Source organism: Crocuta crocuta, unplaced genomic scaffold (assembly GCF_008692635.1).
Source record: "Crocuta crocuta isolate KB4526 unplaced genomic scaffold, BGI_CrCroc_1.0 scaffold108, whole genome shotgun sequence".
Classification (NCBI taxonomy): domain Eukaryota; kingdom Metazoa; phylum Chordata; class Mammalia; order Carnivora; family Hyaenidae; genus Crocuta; species Crocuta crocuta.
Window position 1 is genome coordinate 9,968,689 of NW_027532825.1, and position 20,144 is coordinate 9,988,832.

Consider the following 20,144-nt stretch of genomic DNA (forward strand, 5'->3'; position numbering starts at 1 on the left):
TGTATAGAGATTTCTGAGATTATGTCCCATGGAACACTTTTTGGGGAATACTGCTTTAGTAAGAGTGTGGTACATCAAAAGGGTAGCTGAAAACCAAATCCCAGTTTTAGATAGACTTATAATTCATAAACTTAGAACATCCCTGCAGAGTAGAAAGGGAGCAGACATTCTTATTCTGACTTTGGTCCTTATCCAGATGGGGTACAAAGCATATAGACAATTATCCCAAATTCCCACAAAGAGATAAGGTTCTCAGTCCCATCCAACGATTTTAGTCCAGGGCTTCAACACACTGCCTTAGTGAGTTGTTGTTTGTTTTGTCTTTTTTTTTTTCCAGTTATACCTTAATCTGCCCATCTCAACCTTTCAATTCACCTCCTGAGATATATAAGACAGATTGTTGATAAGGTAGAACAGAGCTTCCAAAAATCTTCTCTGTGATTTCTAATTAGTTAGCAATACTCTTAGGTATGTAGACTGTGTTGCCAGAATGAGAGGGAAGTTGGCAGCATTTGGTCAAAATATGTTTTGTGAAGCCAAGATGACGGGCTGCAAGGAGCTCGTGAAGGTGAGTGGTGGCAAGAGTCGGATGCGGTGCTGCAGGGTCAGAACAGGTGTAAGAGGACCTGCGTCGTCTGCATTATCTCCCGGGCAGCTTGTCACTTGTCCTAATGGGATGATCTTGTTTTGACATCTGTGGAATCAAGTAAGGTTGTGTTGTCTTGTGTTTCCGTACCACTTCCTGCTCCGGTGAGTCATTCTTTGTGTCCCGAGTTTACAAGGAAGTAATGTTCTCCCAGGCCTTTTGCTAGTCAGAGGCAAATTGGATGGTTTCTGTCCAAATGCGGGTAGAATGGGGGAGAACACATTGTGTTGAGTCCGTGGCCATCACTCAGGGTATATGAATAAATATAATCTATTTTGGATGAAGATGATGGCTTTTGTTTAATGAAAGTATTTATCTTCTTGGAGCACCTGGGTGGGTCAGTCGGTTAAGCATCTGACTCTTGATTTCGGCTCAGGTTGTGATATCATGGTGTGTGAGTTCAAACCCCATGTCGGGCTCTGCACTGACGGTGCAGAGCCTGCTTGGGATTGTCTCTCTCTCCCTCACTCTCTGTGCCTTCCCTGCTAATGTACACGTGTGCGCTCTAAACAAACAAACAAACAAACTTAAAAAAAAAAGTATGGATCTTCTCACCACTGGGTGCGAAGCTGACTCTAGAATCAAACTGTCTGCTTTGAGTCCTGGCTCTGCTACATACCAACTCTATCACTGCAGTCAATGACTCCAATTTTCAGTGTTCTCATTGGTAAAATGAAGATAATCGTTGTAACCTAGCTCACAAGATTGTTGGGGAAGATTAAATTCATTTTTGATATAATGCATATAGAACTAGGTTTGATATGTTTTAAATTTATATAGATGATAGCAAACACATTAGGGAATTATAGAATTATTAGCGTGGGACATTTTCACAAGAAGAGGAAGAGCAAGAACATGTCCTTTCCTCTCTGTACTTCTTTTCATCTATATCCCACCCATCAGCCCCAACAGCCCCCTCTTGACTTCGGCCACTTATAGTCCCAGTTGAAATCCCGGTATGGTTTTGTGAACTTTTTGTTCTACCTAAGACAGCATCTTTCATAACTGTACTGCAGGTCAGCGTTTTCAAATTGCTGACTCATCTTCTGCTGGTACAGTGGGTTACTGAGGTCACAAAGACTGAAGAGTGCGTGTGAAGGAATCGGGAACAGAACTGGTGAATTGCCGGGCAGGTATAGAGCTTCCATAACTACATGCATTTGCAAGAGCTGTTCTGCAGCTGCATTGCCAACAGTTCAGCAGACACGTTTTCTCTTAAACATCTGGCCAGTGGTAAATGGAGGACTATCTCCCCGTAACTTAAGGGGCATGAGGATTCATTTAAATGATAGAATGGGGTTAGAGGGTCATCGTATTACTCTCTGCAATACGTGCAGTATTGGTACGTCCTTGAAAGGGGCCACTGTAGAAGGAAGATCCAGTCTCAGAGTGTCGGGATGACTTGAAGGCTTTAGGAAACTTCTGTGTCACTGAGTTTTGGTGTAAATGTTGTATTCTGGGTTGGGTACTGGAGGTATCAGGTTTCATGGAAAAGTGGTTCTGAGACAAGGTTGGCCAACCCAGGCACCTAGAAAAGAGGAGGCTGTCGAGTGCCAGGGCGAATGTCCATTGTCTTCCCTTGATCAATATTCCTCAAGCTGTGTGTGTGTGTGTGTGTGTGTGTGTGTGTGTGTGTGTGTGTGTGTGTGTGTGTGTTTTAATCCCACCAATAATTATTGTTTTTAAGTTGGAACACTAAGATGTCCTCAACTTTAAAGATGGGGAAGGAGGGAAGAGAGCAGACTTTGGGAGTCTGGTACCTGAGCAGGTAGATGCATGATTGAAAACAGCTTTGGCTAGTCCTTCCTGCATCTGCATTCTGAGGTCCCTTCTCGCTTACCTCTGTTTCCCTTCTAGGCTCCCCACCTTTCTTTCCTCCATTGCCTTCTAATTCTCAGTTGGCTCTGTCACACGTAGGATAAACCTGCTCGTGTCTGAGATTTGTACTTTCTCTCTCCTGTATATTATTCTCAAACTTGTTAAGTCTGAAGGTCATTCAAGTGGGACAGAAGGCTGCGAACACTCCCTCTCTCACCTGTTTTTGCTTATCTCCTCAAAAGTGTTTTCCAGAATTAGAGGAAGGCGCATGCCAGCCTCTTAGAGACTTTGATGCCATAATGGCTAATGTATTGAAAGCTGCCAGAACGAGGAGTGGATGTCATAATGACGCAGACATAAATCTATAAAAGACCAGAAAGAGGCCAAGTACAGGACCTTGACAGGAGCTGGCAAAGGATGATTCCTCTTGTTCCTCTCAAGTTAGGGCACATTAAAGCTATTGCTTTAAGTCTTGGAACACACCTAGCAAGAAGTCAAAGATCTAGTACCCTGAAGGTTGGCCAACAGTGCAGTGTGTGCTCATAGGACACCAGCACAAGCAAATACCCTGCACTGTCACGGACCTGATGGCCTCTTTCCAGTCCTGGATTGTGGAACTTTGCACAGAGCCGGAGTGAGCACTTGGTAAATGCTTTCTGAATTTCTGCAGGGACATCTGGGTATCTGAGTGAATGAATCATCTGCATGTGGGCTAGGGTGGAAGACCAAGTCTCCATGTCTTATCCAGACAAGAAGAGACCATGGTCATCCCATGTAGTTGCCTCCTGAATTCAGTGGATAGTGTGTACATAATTTTATGTGCTCTTCTTTTTTCATAAAAACAGAGAGTGTGAAGAGAGGAGTGTGTTCTTATTCAGAGAAGGCTAAATTATGCAGCTCTCTCCTTGGCTGCCCAAACCAGAGAGTTCTAAATTTTTAGAGACATTTCTTGGCCACTTCAGGAGCAATTGCTCTAAGAAGAAGAATATAAGGGGCACCTGGATGGCTCAGTCAATTAAGTGTCCAACTTCATTTGGCTCAGGTCATGATCTCATGGTTTGTGAGTTTGAGCCCCACACTGGGCTCTGCACTGTCCGTGCAGTGCTTGGGATTCTCGCTCTCTCCCTCTCTCTTTGCCCCTACGCTGCTCTCCCTCTCTCTCCCAAAATAAAAAAATAAACCTAAAAAAAATAATAAAAAACAATGTGAGATTCACGTCTTCGGAGCCGCCCAGGCAAACCATTAATAGCCACTTTAGGAGACACTGAAATAGAGTTTATTATTGGAACTACTCCAAGGTATCACATTCCTGCATTTCCTTCCTGTTTAATTTTTAATTTGTGCACGTCATGGTGTCTTTACGATCACATCAGAACTTCTGAACTTAGGCTTGAGAGAGGAGAGTGACACAACCAGCTATAGAAGGATGTATCTCATCGAAAGGAAAGGAAAATGCTTATTCAACTTAGGATGTAATTTTGTATTTGAAAAACAGCATTGACAAAAGTAACCAAATCCTGTTGTTTCAAAACAGTAAAGTGTCAGTGCACGTGAAATTATGTGGTGAAAGACCTAAGTCCTAAAGCAAAACGCATGGGACACAGGATTGTCTGCCATTTGCCTGTACACGGAAGGTGGCCCCCATGTTGTAGGACCCCCCCATGACAACCCGTGCTGTCAGGGCCATGAGTGAATCGCGATCGCTCTGTAACATTAACATCAGTGGTGCCAACTGGTCAGGCTTAATGGATATTTTCAATTATTGGGACAAAAATGACAAGACTTCTTATGTGCGTTTTCCAGCTGAGCCGTCAGTTTCATCCACAGGTCCTGTTGTGTGTTTCTGGTTCTGACCTTTCCTAATCCTGCGTCTGAACCATTTCCCTGCCTGGAGTCTTCAACATAGCCTGGGCCCCTGGTTCTTGGTGGCAGAAACCCAAGGTCATTCCCACGTCTTCTCTGTCCCCACCCTGTCCATCTCTCATAAGCCAGTAAGTGTAGTGTGGGTTGCATTTTTTTTAACATTTATTTATTTTTGAGAGGCAGAGCACGAGTGGAAGAGAGGCAGAGAGAGAGGAAGACAGAGATGCAGCTAGGGGGTATTGTGAGAACAAAAGGTGTAACATGTAAATCACTTTCTTTGGTTTCAGGCACACAGTAGAGACTCAATAAACAGTAGTCTCTTTTCTTTCTTTTCTCCACTGCTGAGGCCAGAGTGCCTTTGCACTGTGCGGACAGCCTTGGGGCCAAGGTGGCTTTTGTAAACTGCTGCCCTTACATGAGATAAAGTCTGCCCTTACCCTGCTCTAGAGGAGCCAAACATTTATGAAAAAGTAAATTTTAAGAATTAGGGGGAAAGGTCACATAGTAAATGCTAGTTCCCTTTCTCCTGTTACTTTTAGTGTTTACGTGTGTGGCCAGAGGTCATTTGGGAGACTTGGTTTTATTTTTATTTTTTTTTTTAAATGTTTTTATTTATTTATTTATTTCTAGGACAGAGAGAGAGACAGCATGAGCAGGGGAAGGTCAGAGAGAGAGGGAGTCACAGACTGAAACAGGCTCCAGGCTCTGAGCTGGCAGTCAGCACAGAGCCCGACGCGGGGCCCGAACCCACGAACTGCGAGATCATGACCTAAGCGAAAGTCGGACGCTCAACCGACTAAGCCACCCAGGCGCCCCTGGAGACTTGGTTTTAAAATGAAAGTAAAATTTTGTTTTCACTTTATTTATTTTTGAGAAAGAGTGAGTGAGAGAGCGAGCACAGGTGGGGGAGGGGCAGAGACAGGGAGAGAGAGAATCCCACGCAAGCTCTGTGCTGTCAGCATGGAGCCCGAAGTGGGGCTCAATCTCACAAACCATGAGATCATGACCTGAGCTGAAATCGAGAGTCAGACTTAAGCTTAACCAACTGAGCAACCTAGGCGCCCCTAAAATGAAAACTTTTAAAAACTGAGATGGAATAAAGAATCAAACAAGCACTTCTTTCTTTCTTTTTATTTAAAATTATTTATTTATTAAAAATTTTTTTAAGTTTATTTATTTAGAGAGAGAGAGAGGGCGTGTGCGTGCACATGGGGCAGAGGGAGAGGGAGAGAGAATCTCAAGCAGGCTCCATGCTCAGTGCTGAGCCCAGTGTGGCACTCGAACTCACAAACCGTCGAATCATGACCTGAGTCAAAACCAAGAGTCGGACACTTAACTGAGCCCCTCCCCCCTCAGGTGCCCTGCAACTTCCTCTTCCTTAAGCTATTTTACTTTAGAATGCAGATCTGGGGGTGGGTGGGAGGAGATCTTAGAACAAGGCCCAGAATCCCTGTGTCATTGAATTTCCTTCTGTAGCTCCTGTGACCTGTGTGAATCTGCTCTGCCCTCTCTAACAACGATGGTCATAAAAATGATAGTAACAGTGTCTTGCATTTACAGAACGTGCTGTTACAGTTTTTCAGAAGTTAAAGACAACATTTTCATATACATAAATAATTTTCACCTCATTAAGGCAGTGTTTATGGAGGTTTTCATTTTTTGTTTTTTCGTTTTTTGTCTTCTTTTATTCTTGAATGACTTGGTGTTTTAGATATGGCGCGTGGGACCACTGAATAGGGAACCCAGGCATGGCTCTCAGGAGCCTTCTGCCCGGTCCCCAGCTACCTCTCTGCTGTCTCTGTATGAACGCTTTCTCCTGTTAATCAATCCCATGCTCCAGGAAGACGGAACCACTCCTGCCCAGTCCCGCAAGATGTAATGATTTTTCCAGTGATCTCTGCTGAGGCTCCTTCCTTGGCGGGAATGTAGTCTGGCACATTCCTGTCTGCTGGCATTTCCAGCACAGTTAGAATCCATCAGCAGACCATTCCCCCCCATAACCTCAGCTCCCGAGGGCTAGCGCTCATAATGCTATGTTAACCCTTCACACTACCTATCACACATTGTCTGTTATTTGTGAACCTGCTTTGTTTATGCCACTAGACTCTACGTTTCTCAAGATTAAGTATTGGGGCCTCGTTTTATTCATTAAAATTTTTTTAAACGTTTATTCATTTTTTGAGAGACAGAGAGAGACAGAGCATGAGTGGGGGAGGACCAGAGAGAGAGGGAGACACAGAGTCCAAAGCAGGCTCCAGGCTCTGAGCTGTCAGCACAGAGAGCCTGATGTGGGGGTCAAACTCACAGACAGTGAGATCATGACCTGAGCCAAAGTTGGATGCTTAACCAACTGAGCCACCCCGGCGCTCCATCGTTTTTATTCATTTTTATGTTTCTGGATTGTAGTGCTTAGCAGCAGGCTTTGCGTCATCCAGGGCATCTTTGAGCATTGTATGATTTGAAGAGCATATTCGAAGGCAGTGCGGGAGAATCGTGCATCGTGCCTGGCTCCAGTAATTCTAATACCATTGCCAAAAAGTAGGCTAATTCTTTCATAGAATGTCTTTGGTTCACTGTTGAGTAAACAACTTCATACCTGGTATGTTTGGTTCACTGTTGAGTAAACAACTGCATACCTGGTATGTATCAAATATTGTCTGAGATGCTTTGAGCAAGGAGACAAGGCATTAACTTTAACCTTTAAGTAACGTACAGCGTACCAGAGGAAACATACAGAAATCGATAAATGCAATGTAGCGTTTGCTCAGCCTGGTGGGTGGCAGAATTGCTTAGTCAGTGAGCCGCAGAGCTGTGGTTCAAATCCAAGTCTGATCAACCCCAAGCCACCAAGCCAGGATGCTTCCAGAACAGAAAGCCCAGCTGTGTTGAATGATATCTTCTCTGAAGAGCAAAACAACAGCCTTGCCCTGCCAATTATTTAAAGACATAATTAAATCACACCGTTTTTGTTTCGTTTGCAAACTAGGTCCTTCAGAAGCTTGGGAAAGCTGATGAGACCAAAGATGAACAGTTTGAAGAATATGTCCAGAACTTCAAACGGCAAGAGGTAAGTACATTTTTCTGGTTTCCGGAGGGAGAAAGGGGTTGATTGTGCTTGTGATTTTCTTTCTTTGGGGTTGGCGTTAACCTGAGGGTGGCGCTTGCTGCTTCTGTGGGCTTTCTTGTGACGGGTGAATGAAGACGTGGTAGGCAGTACAGGGGGAAGCTTTGTGTTTTAGTCGCAATCTCAGGAGATTAAGACATTGGTCTAGAGCCCGTCAGTACAGATTATTGGTCTAAAGAAAGGATGCTGGGGCACCTGGGGTGGCTCAGTCGGTTGGGCATCCGACTTCGGCTCAGGTCATTATCTTGCAGTTCGTGAGTTCGAGTCCCATGTCGGGCTCTGTGCTGACAGCTCAGAGCTGTCCTTCGCTCTGACACAGCTGTCACAGCTCCTTCGGATTCTGTGTCTCCCTCTCTCTCTGCCCCTCCCCCGCTCATACGCTGCCTTTGTCTCTTTCTCAAAAATAAATAAACATTAAAAAATTAAGAGAATTTTTTCGGGGCGCCTGGGTGGCCCAGTCGGTTAAGCGTCCGACTTTCGCTCAGGTCATGATCTCGCAATTCGTGGGTTCGAGCCCCGCGTCGGGCTCTGTGCTGACTGACAGCTCAGAGCCTGGAGCCTGTTTCAGTCTGTGACTCCCTCTCTCTCTGACCCTCCCCTGCTCACGCTGTCTCTCTCTCTCTCTCTCTCCTAGAAATAAATAAAACATTTAAAAAAAAATTAAGAGAATTTTTAAAGAAAAGATGTAGTTTCTGGTGATTTATAGTATTAGTATAGTATTAGAGAAACAGTATTTAGGATACCTCTGGCACAATCATTTCGGTTGTTGCATGCTTCAAGATCATGCATCCTCAAGAGAGATTATATCTCCCCCAAGATGCTAAAAAATGGTTCTTTGTGGGTGAAAAAAATGGTACCTTTTTATGTGTATATCCCATAAATAGATACATAGTATATCTATGATATTAAAATTTCATGGGGGTGTGTGATGAGGAAAAAATAGGTCTAAAATAGCTCCTTAAGGGAGATGATAATGAGGAAAAAGGTTGAGAAATATGATTTATGGTAACCCTTCTTTTTTTTTTAGTTTATTTATTTTGAGAGACAGAGAGAGAGCAGGGAAAGGGCAGAAAGAGGCAGAGGGCGGGGAGAGAAAGAATCCCAAGCAGGCTCCATGCTGTCAGCACAGAGCCAGATATAGGGCTTGAACTCACCAACAGTGAGATCACCACCTGAGCCGAAACCAAGAGTCGGATGCCTAACCAACTGAGCCACCCAGTCGCCCCTGTGGTGTTTGTTTTTTTAACGGGCTGCATAAAAACACATGCATAAAGAAACAAATTGTTTTTAAAATTATGTTTATATCTCTAAGATTTGAGTAATTGGACAGAATATCACTCTTTTGAGGGTCAAAGTCAGGGGAGGTACACGTGGAAGTCTCTACAGTTAGAAGACAGGTCTTCACCAGAACACATTCCCAAATGTCTCCAGTCTCATCCCGAGACTAAGAGTTGACACGTGCAGCTAGATACGCCATTTACCGTGAGCGGTAGCCATCTTGTTCTGCCTGAAAATGAGGAAGGAGAGAAGGGAGTTGGAGAAGAAAGCCACCATAGTAGCATGTCCACAGAGAGCTTTGGATTAATGAAGATAGAAGAGAAAATCCCAGAGAAATGTTGGATCTAGGCCCGTAGACTATGTTGGCCTCCAGTCTCCTCCCGGATCACAGATTCTGCACGTCTCCTTATGTTCTCATGCTGTGAGTTCTCGTACTTTCTCTCATGCACTTGGATAACACTCAGACACAGCACTGTCTGGATTGCAGTGGCTTCCCGCAGAAAAGATGTTCAGTCACTGCCCTGTTACTTTGCAGGGTGATCCCGAACACCTGCTTGAAGGGATTAGAGTTGGAAAGAAGCGATTCAGGTTCATAGTCGTACCTGCTTGAGGATTTACTCTCTACCTTTTGGAGCCTCGTTGTCCTGTTGGGTGTATCCCAATGCAGCTGATTAGGTTTTTGCTCTTGGATTTTTTCCTGTGTCACTTTTATGGTGTCTTGATGCAGTCAGCATCCGGGAAGGCTAATCTTTGGAAGCATCAAGTTCAGGAATGCATTCATGACTAGGAGGCACTTTGCATTTTCCAGTTACAGTGAATTCTTATTGGCCAATTCTTTTTGGACTTTGTTGAGTGGACCAGGTGAGGATTGCTTTTGGTCTAAAGCACTAAAGGAAAGTATAGTTGGTTAAATCATCAACTCCATCGGTTAAATGTCACTTGCAGCAGCAGCATGAGGTGACTTTATAATGCTTTGTAAAGAAAATATACATTTTCTTAAACATGTACTTTCTTTTAAAAACAATATTTATTAGGGCGCCAGGGTGGCTCAGTCGGGTAAGTGTCTGACTTTGGCTCAGGTCATGATCTCATGGTTCGTGGGTTAGAGCCTCACATCGGTCTCTGTGCTGACAGCTCGGAGCCTGGAGCCTGCTTCGGATTCTGTGTGTGTCTCTCTCTCTGCTCCTCTCCCGCTTGCACTTTGTCCCTGTCTCTGTCTCTCAAAAGTAAACATTAACAAAAAATATTTATTTTTGATTGACAGAGACAGAGAGGGAGGGTGGACAGAGGATCTGAAGCAGGCTCTGGGCTGACAGCAGAGATTTTCAAATGTTATAGAGAAAATCATACATTGTCATTCTTGAAGACCTGATATCTTGGTCCTTTGAAGAATATTAGCAAATTTCAAGATCTGGGTAAAACTTCAAAATCTGGGGGAGTTTGAACAAGCAATTCTACCTTATAAGCATGAAACAATTAGGATGGAAATATAGAAATAGTATTTCCCAATGAGTATCTTAATTCCCTCTGTCTCCTTTTGAAAACAGTTCTGCATCAAAAGCATCTTGCATTTGCACATACTCATGTTGATGTTTTTTGTTTTAATCAGAAAAAATAAATTTATAGTCATTTTAGTGCAGTAAGCAGGCATGGTACCTTAACCCTGTCTGTAAAATAGAAGGGGATGAATATATAATAGAAAAGGGATGAATGGGAGGAGGTAGCAGACAGATTTATCAATTTTCTATAGAAACATATTAATGGTTGAGAAGAAGAGCTGAATGCTAAATTTATTAATACTCTACAGAAGGGAAAAGATATCCTTTTAAGCCTCAGTATGTACTGGTGACCACGTCACATCTGTTGCATATGCTGAGAAGGGTGTTTCCACATATACTTGTGTAGAAACTAGAAAGAAGGATCTACTAAGCTTGTGGTGACTTCTACAAGGCCTATTACTTGCAGTGTTAACATAATGGTGAATCGTTACTCTAATGGCAGAAGACAACATCTAAAGGCGACAGACTCTGAGGATATTATCTGACCCAGAAAATCTAGACATCTTATTTTTTTTGGATAATATGTTTTTTAAATCCAAAAAGATGATACTACTTACAGTATAAAATGAACTATATTGGGTTTGTGCACTATATCACAGTCGCCTGATCATGCTTAATTAGTACTTGATCTAAAGTAGATTATTCTAGAATTGTTCTAGAAAGTATTCAAACATTTCTGGGCCCTGATGCTCTTACTTTTAAATTCCCTGTAGTAAAATTCTGAAAGTCCTCATAGTGATTGATGTAAGCCCTGCTCGTTCATGTTGGAAACAAAGGTGAGATCAGAGTCTGTGTTTGAACTCAAGCTTGAAGCCTAGCCTTTATCTGATTCAAACCTCAGGTTTTCTTTTTGATCCCAAACCTCTCTTCCTAAAAAGGCAGTTTTTGTTAGACTGAGAGCGTGGGTGAAGGGCCTGTGCACAGCTCTCTCCGCTGTCTACTGGGTTCCCCCATTGCTTGCTTTTTGGGGTCCAGATTTCCTAGACTGCTCAACTAGGGCCAAGAGGAAGGGGAGCGGAGGGGAGAGCAAAAGGGAACAGAGTGAAGTCCTCTGCAGAGAACTTGGGATTTTCCATGTCGACGAGTATCAAAAAGAACAAGAATTATAGAAATCTATCCAGCAGGAAGAACAAAATGTGACTTCAGCATGTGCTCCCTAAAGTGGTTTTTCCCTGCTTTTAATTCCGCCTGTCTTGCCAGAGCTGCTAACGAGTAGCAGAATTGACTGGGGTGAACGTCGCCTGCTTTCACCTGGCTGCCTGCTGGCAATTCTGTTAATGAGCACAGAGAAGGTCCCAGAGAGAAAGGAAGGTCCTTGGCCTCTCTCCCTCCTTCCTGCAAATAAACTTGCCACTAAAATGCCGTGCTTATGGCAGCTGTGCTGACTGCAACAAGACCTGAACAACTTAGGGGCCATGTGGGCCCAGATTACCAACTCTTCGATCACATTTTAGTGAGTACAGCTGTAAGCACACAACTGGGCTTAGAGTCCAAGCACAATACTTCAACCATTCCAATTATGTTTTAATTATTGTTTTTTTTTTTTGAGAGAGAGTGAGAGAGAGACAGAAACAGAGTGTGAACGGGGTAGGGACAGAGAGAGAGACACACACAGAATTCAAAGCAGGCTCCAGACTCTGAGCTGTCAGCACAGAGCCCGACGTGGGGCTCAAACTCACAAACTATGAGATCATGACCTGAGCCAAAGTCAGACACTTAACCAACTGAGCCACCTAGATGCCCCTCAAATATTCCAGTTATTATTCATTATTCCAATTATTAGAATCATCCAGTCACTGTAAGCTAAAGTCACTTTACTGATCTCTCCTTAGCCTGTGTGGCTGCTTTCCTCCTTTTATGTCCATGGAATCTAGTGCTTTGCACGTAAGCCTTAAAAATACTTGCCCTGCCTGGGGCACCTGGGTAGTTCAGTTGGTTGAGTTTCCAACTTCTACTCAGCCATGATTTCATGGTTTGTGGGTTTGAGCCCTACATTGGGCTCTATGCTCACAGCTCAGGATTTGGATTCTGTGTCTCTCTGCCCCTCCCCTGCTCGTGCTCTGTCTCTCTGTGTCTCTCAAAAATAAATAAATGTTGAAAAAGAAAAAAAAAACACTTGTCCAACCCGAAGCTAAACCTAGTAGCAGGAATGATTATTCTGAGCACTTTCTTAGAGCATGTTTTTATTTCAGGGCTGGAAAAGATGTTGAAAATGTGAATTTTTGCGAGCAGCCTCATGATATTTTTTAATACATATGCAAATAAGTAATTAACAATAAAACTTAACAGAAGTTTTAAAAAATGTAAATACAAATATACTCCCGAGTATGTTAATGTGTGAATAAAATTTTTATTTATGGCAAATTGCATTTACATTTGGAAAATTTTTACAATTTTCCTGAACAGATACCTTTCCAGCCAGGTACCTTAGAATTATTTCTTTTTACCACAGATAACCATGATCTGAATATGTTAGTGTATCCACCTTTTATTTATTGATTGTTTTTAACTGTTTATTTATTTTGGGGGAGAGAGTGAGCATAGGTGTGAGTGGGGGAGGGGCAGGGAGAAAGGAAAGAGAATCCTAAGCTCTATGCTGTCAGCTCAGAGCCTGATGTGGAGCTCAGTCCCATGAACTGTGAGGTCATGACCTGAGCCGAAACCAAGAGTTGGATACTTAGCCAAGTGAGCCATCCAGGAGCCCTTGAGTATCCACCTTTTATACTAATAGTGACCTTCATCTGAAATAACCACTGTCTTCATTAATTGTGAGCCCATCCATCTGTCTGGGGTAATGGTAATGACCCAATTCTAAAGGCCAGCATCATAGCCCAGAGTGTGGAGAACATCAGTCTGCCTATAGAGTCAGGTCATCAGACCTTCTGGGTTCTGAGTAAGAACTTCAGGCGGCAAGTTTTGTACCCACCAGAGCAGTGTTTTTTAAGCTCCAGCTGCATCAGAATCACCTGGAAGGCCTTAGGTCAGCACAGATTACTGGGCTCCACCTCTGAGCTGCCGATTCAGTAGGTCTGGGGCGAGGCCTGGAAGTGTGCATTTCTGACAGGTTCCCAGGAGATGCCACTGAGGCTGGTTTAGGGGCGACAAATTGAGGACCTGTGCTTTGTTTCTATTCATACACTTGTTTCCAGGCACTTCCTCTGATTAGTTCTTGAAGTTTCTGACCCTGTGTTTTATATCTTTTTTAGTATCTTTATGACAAAGAAATACTAGAGATACTAGAGATTTGGTGGCCATTTCCTGAATTTTCTGTAATCTGCATAACTGGGGTCTACTGAGAGGATCTCATCCCTAGCAGGCACGATTTGGGGTACACAGGGCAGAGTTCTTTTCTTCCCAGGGCTGTTGAACCTGGAAGCTGTATGCCCTGTGAAAATACAGATACCCCTGCAAGAGATAATAAATGTGCTGCTCAGACCTTAATGAGAATGAGTTTAATAAGGCTTTTTTCTAGATACTCAGGCTTACTAGGGGTAGGTATAGAAAGTATTAGATTTCTAGATACAGGATCCTGAGAAGAAATGAAGAATTTTTATCAGGCGGGGCAGAGGGAGGAAGTGGGGAGTTAGATAAATGCAGCAAATATAAGGCCGTGAAAACAAATCTTTCAAAGCATCTGGAGCAGTGCTGGGAGGGAAATTTATGGCATTACCTGCTTACATTGGAAACAAAGAAAGGAAACAAATCAATAATTTAAGTTCCTACCTTAAGAAACTAGAAAAAGATGAACAAAATAAACCCAAAGCAAGCAGAAGGAAGGAAATACAAAAGAGCAGAAATCAATGAAAATGAAAATAGGAAAGCAATAGAGAAAATAAATGAAAGAAAAAAATGGTTCTCTGAGAAAATTTGTACATTTGATAAATCTTTAGCAAAACTGACCTCCAAAATCGACAAAAATCCTCAATATCAGGAAGGAAACCAATGATATCACTGTGATCCAGTAGCCAGTAAAAGGACAATAAGGAAATTTGTGAAGAGCTTTTTAATGAATTAATTTATTTTCAGCAAGGACAGGAGAGAAGAGTCACCAAAGAGAATGACATACGCAAAAGCCACAAGTTCAGAAGGAAAATGCCACCTTTGAAAAATTGCATATGATTGAATAATATTAATGTCAAGAGTTGAGTCAGGTGTTGAGGGTGGAGATGAGCTGGCCAAACAAATGGGCCATGAAAAGAACCCCTCCCTTCCTCTCTCCCTCCTTCTTTGTCTTTCTCTCTCTTTCTTTCTTCTTCTTTTCCACCGGCTTTATTGAGATATAACTGACCTATAACATTGTGCAAAGTTTAAGGTATTTAACATGCTTATTTATTACAAAATGATTACCACCATAGTGGTAATAATTACATCACCTAGTTACTATTCCTTTTTTTGTAGTAAGAACATTTAAGATCTGTTCTCTTGGCAGCTTTCAAGTGAATGCCACGATATTAACTGTATCACTGTGCTCCACAGTAGATCCCCAGAACTTATTCATCTTATAATTGGAAGTTTTTACCCTTTGATCCATATCTGCCCTTTATCCTTTCACCCCCCAGACCCTGATAATCACCATTCCTCTCTGTTTCTATGAGTTTGGCTCTTTTAGATTATACATAGAAGTTATACCAAACAGTATTTATCTTCTTTTTTTTTTTTTTTAATTTCTGAGAGAGAGAGAGGCAGCATGAGCAGGATAGGGTCAGAGAGAGAGGGAGATACAGAATCTGAAGCAGCTCCAGGCTCTGAGCTAGCTGTCAGCACAGAGCCCGATGTGGGGCCTGATCCCACAAACCGTGAGATCATGACCTGAGCTAAAGTCAGACGCTTAACGGACTGAGCCACCCAGGCGCCCCATACAGTATTTATCTTTGACTTACTCTGCTTAGCATAATGTGCTCAAGGTCCATCTATGTTGTTGCAAATGGCAGGATGTCCTTTCTCATGGCTGAATAATATTCCCTATATAAACACATATAAATATATATTCCATTTTTTATCCATTCATTCACTGATAGACACTTAGGTTATTTCCATATCTTGGCTATTGTACATAATGGTGCAATGGACATAGGCGTGCAGATATTTCTTTGAGATCTTGTTTTCATTTCATTTGGGTATATATCCAGAAGTGGAATCGCTGAATGAAGTAGTTGAATTTTTTTTTTTAAGAAATCCCATACTAAACAGTAGTGCAAAAGGGCTCCCTTTTTCCACATCCTCTCCAGCACTTGTTATCTCTTGTCTTTTTGATAATTGTCATTTTAGTATATGTGAGGTAACAACTCATCGTGGTTTTGATTTGTACTTACCTTATGATTAGTGATGTCAAACACCTTTCTGTGGACCCGTTGGCTGTTTCTATGTCTTTTTTGGAAAAAGGTCTATTCAGTCCCTCTGCTCATTTTTAAAATTGGACACTTTGTTTTGTTGCTATAGAGTTGAAAGAGTTTTTTTTATGTATTTTGGATATTAATCCTTTTTCAGATAGATGGTTTGCAAATATTTTCTCCCCATTCTGTAGATTGCCTTTTTATTTCACTGGTGTCTCCCTTTGCTGTGCAGAAGCTTTTATAATTTGATGCAGTCTCTTTTAATTTGATATGTAGAACTTCATACTTTTAAATTGGACAACCACAATGGATGAATTTCTCAATAATCATAAACTGCCAAATGTAATAAAGATAAAAATATCTGAATAACCCTATAACCATTAAAGAAATTGAATTTGTAATTTAAAACTGCAAAAGAAATATTTAGGCTCAGATGATTTCGCTGAAGAATTCTGACATTTAAAGAAGAATATCAATTTTATGCCATCTTTTCCAGAAAACAGAAGATGTGGCCAGTGTGACCTTAATACCCAAACCAGACCATGACAATATGAAAAAAGAAAACTGAAGATCAATATGTTTCATGAACTTAGACATATAAATCCTTAACAGAGTATCAGGAAATTATAAGCATGACCAAGTAGGATTTATTCAAGATATATAAGGCTGGTTTAACATTGCAAAATCAATCAGTGTAATCTACCCTATAAACAGTGTAAGGAAGAAGAAACTTTACGATCATACTAATTAATTTAGAAAAAGTGTGTGACAATATAAACAGTGTAAGGGAGAAAAAAACCTTATGATTATACTAATTGGTATAGAAAAAGTATGTGACACAATCTAACATTCATAATGAAAATGCTCAGCGAGTTAGGAATAGGGAGAAATTACCTCAAGTTGATAAAGAGTATATATGAAATAACTAAGGCTTGCAACATACTTAATGGCAAAAGACTGAATGTTTTTCCCCTAAGATTGGGAACAAGTCAAGGATGTCTGGACTCACCAGTTCTGTCCAGTGTAACTGGACGTTCTAGCAAATATAATAAAAACAAAGGAAATTCAAGGCACACAGATCAGTAAAGAAGATATAAAACTGTCCATTTGCAGATACACTGTGTACATAGAAAATCCCAAGACCACAACAAAACACTCCTAGAACTAATAAGTGAGTTCAGCTACGTCACAAGCTATAAGATTGTTACCCCCAAGTCAATCACACTTGTATCTATTAACGATGAACATGTGGAAACCAAAGATATAAACGTAGTAACATTCTAAAGAAATAAAATATTTATGTACACACTTCACAAAATACATACAGTATATGCTGAAAATTACAATGTGCTAATGAAAAATCAAAGAAGAACTAAATAAAGGAAAAAACATACCATGTTCATGGATTGGAAGACTCAACATGGTAAATATGTCAGTTCTTAGCAAATTGGTCTATAGGTTTAATGCCATTTCATGTAATTCTTAACAGCAGCTTTTTAAAAGATATACACAAGCTTATTCTAAAATTTATATGGAAATATCCAGACCCTAGAATAGTTAAAATAGAGACAAGAATAAAGTGGGAAGAATACATTCTATTTCAATATTAAGTCCTCTTTTATTGCTGCAGTTTGATATCAACAGAAGAATAGATACATAAGTAATGGGTCAGAACAGTTTAATAGAGGAAAGAAAGTCTTTTTAATAAATGGCGCTATATAGGCGCCTGGGTGGCTCAGTCGGTTAAGCGTCCGGCTTCAGCTCAGGTCATGATCTCATGATTCGNCCTTGTGTAAAATTTAACTCAGAATTGATCAAGGACTTAAATGTAAACATAAAATTTTAAAACTTTTGGAAAAAACAATAGGAGAAAATCTTCAGAATCTAGAACTAAGCAAAGAGATTTTTTAGACTTGACTCAAAAAACACAGTTCAAAAAAGGAAAATTTGATAAATTGGATCTCATCAAAACTAAAATATTTTGGTCTATAAAAGAACTGTTACGAGGATTAAAAGACAAATATCTAGAACACAGAACTCTCAAAATTCAACAGCAAAAAGCACAAACAACCCAGTTGGAAAGCAGTCAAGAGATATTAATAGACATTTCACTGAAGAGGATATCTGGATGGCAAATAAGCCATTCATAAAACGATGTCATATACTTAGCCATCAGACAAATGAAAATTAAAGTATAATATCACTACATACTTCAGAATGGCTAAAATAAAAAATTAGTGATAACACTAAAGAACATCGAATGTTTGTGGATGTGGAGAAACAGAATTACTCATATCTTGGGTGAAATGATAGAGCCACACTGGAAAACATTTTGACCTTTTCTTTAAAAACTACACATGTAGCTGTCATATAACCCACAACTGCCCTCTTACACATTTATCCCAGAGAAATAAAAACCTATACACAGATGCCTATAGCTGCTTTATTTGTAATAGCCCCAAATTGGAAATGTCCCAGATGTTCTTCAGGAAGTGAATGGTTAAACAGATTGTGGTATGTCCACAGCATGAAATAATCACTCACCAATAAAAATGAAGTTACAGTAGGTGTAGTAGCCTAGGTGAGTCTCTAGAGAATTATGCCGAGTGAAAAAAAGCCAGTCCTTAAAGGTTACATGCCATATGATTCCATTTGTAACATGTCGGCATGACAAAGTGGCAGAAATGGAGGAAAGATTAACGGTTGCCAGGGGTTAGAGATGGGAGGAGGGAGACCGGTGTGGTTATAGAAGTTGGCAGATGTTACCCTTGTCCTGGTGGACCCGTTATGTATCCTAACTGTGGTGGTGGAGATGTGAAATTGTACAGGCGATAAGACTGTATAGAACAATACTCACACGTGCATGAGTACAAGTAAAAACTAGGGGAATAAGACTGGTGGATTATATCTACGTTTTGATATTGTTCTTCCTATAGTTATGTGACATTGAAACTAGGTATAGGATACAAAGATTCTCTGTATTACTTTTTCCAACTCTGTGTGACTCTGTATAATTATCTCCATAAAACTTACTGTTGAGAAATGTCCCCTTTCACAACTTTACCTAGAAAAAGCTTACTGCCTACCACTTGTATCAGATAAAGGTGCTCTAAGGTAAAAGCCAGAGACGCATATTGTTGTAGAGCTGGGAAGAGAACATAAATGAGCAAAGTAAGCAAGGAATGAAACAGTGAGTGGTGAAGACCAGGTTGAATTAAAGGATTCATAGGGTATAAAAAAAGCAGCTGTCGGCTCCAGATCGCATCTGTCACCTGAGAATGTCACCCAGATTGCCACATCTGATTTCCTAGAAAAGATCAAAGAATGTAAATTTTATATTTTTGTCTATTTTATATTTTTAAACAATTTTAAACCTACAAGAAGTTATAAAATGGTACACAGAACTGTTGTATACTTTACTTGGATTTCCCAATCCATTTATCATCCTGTCTGTTCATCCATCTTTCCATGCACCTGTTACCTATCTGCTATACAAAAAGGACACTCTCCTACAAAGACACAGTTAATCCATCAGAATTAGTGAATGACCATCAATCCCATGTTACCACCTAATTCACAAACCCCACATTTTGTCTATGGCAAAACTTTTGATCTGAGAAAGACCCAGTTAAGGGAATGAAAAGACTAACTACAGACGGGGAGAAATTACTTGCAACATATTGTCCACTTATGTTCTTGAAGGTCCAGGGGCCACTCCAGGGTCATTTTGACATTTACTTGTCAAGTCCCGTTAGCTTCTTTAAAATTTGGAGAAGTTCTTCAGTCTTTCCTTGTCTCTCATGATCTGCAGATTTTTGAAGAGCACAGAGCAGTGTTTATTTGTAGAATGTCCCTTAGGCAAACCTAAATTTGCCTGATAATCTCTCAGGATGAGCTTCATGGGATCCCTCCTGGCAGGATTTCTACAGAAGTGATGCTGTGTTCTTCCCAGTGCATGATTTCAAGGCACACATGATGTTGATGTGTGCCTTTACTGTGGATATCCACTTTTTTCTCCTGGTTAAAAATAGACTACCTGCCAGGTTGCCCTAGTATTTAGTTTTAAGTACCTAAGAAGTATTTTGTGGGGATACGCTTTGAGACTCTATAAATAACTTGTTCCTCCTAAAAACTTTGCGACTGCTTTTATCTATTGAAGCTTCTTGTCTAAATCAGCTGTTACTCTAATGGTGATTCCGCCCCCCCTCCCCCAATTCCTTCCACACTTATTTACTTAGCATTCTACTCCTTGGTAAAATGTTCCCTTCTCCTCTAATTATATTAGTATGGATGTAGAGATTCCTATGTTATTCAGTGGGCTGTCATACATTATTAGTTGTTTTGCAGCATAGTTACCCTAAATTTAGCTAGTGGGAACTGCTGGTGGTGTCTCCTGTGTCCTTTATATATGTCCCCATTACAATTCCTTGAGAATTTTTTTCCTTTCTATTCTTTCTTTTCTAAGTTAATGTTGTGCCTGTCCTCCCCAGCCTTCAGTGTGTTGTTTCTTAAAGGAGACCGGG

General features: G+C 41.0%; 1 protein-coding gene across 1 annotated transcript in view; it reads left to right on the forward strand.

Moving 5' to 3' along the window:
- The first annotated feature begins 541 nt into the window (after positions 1–541).
- AMPH (amphiphysin) overlaps positions 542–20,144 on the forward strand; it is a 137,159-nt gene continuing 117,556 nt past the window's right edge. The window contains exons 1-2 of the mRNA XM_077781160.1: positions 542–568; positions 7,314–7,394. Of these exons, the coding sequence (XP_077637286.1) occupies positions 542–568; positions 7,314–7,394 (108 nt within the window). The remainder of the gene's footprint in view (positions 569–7,313; positions 7,395–20,144) is intronic.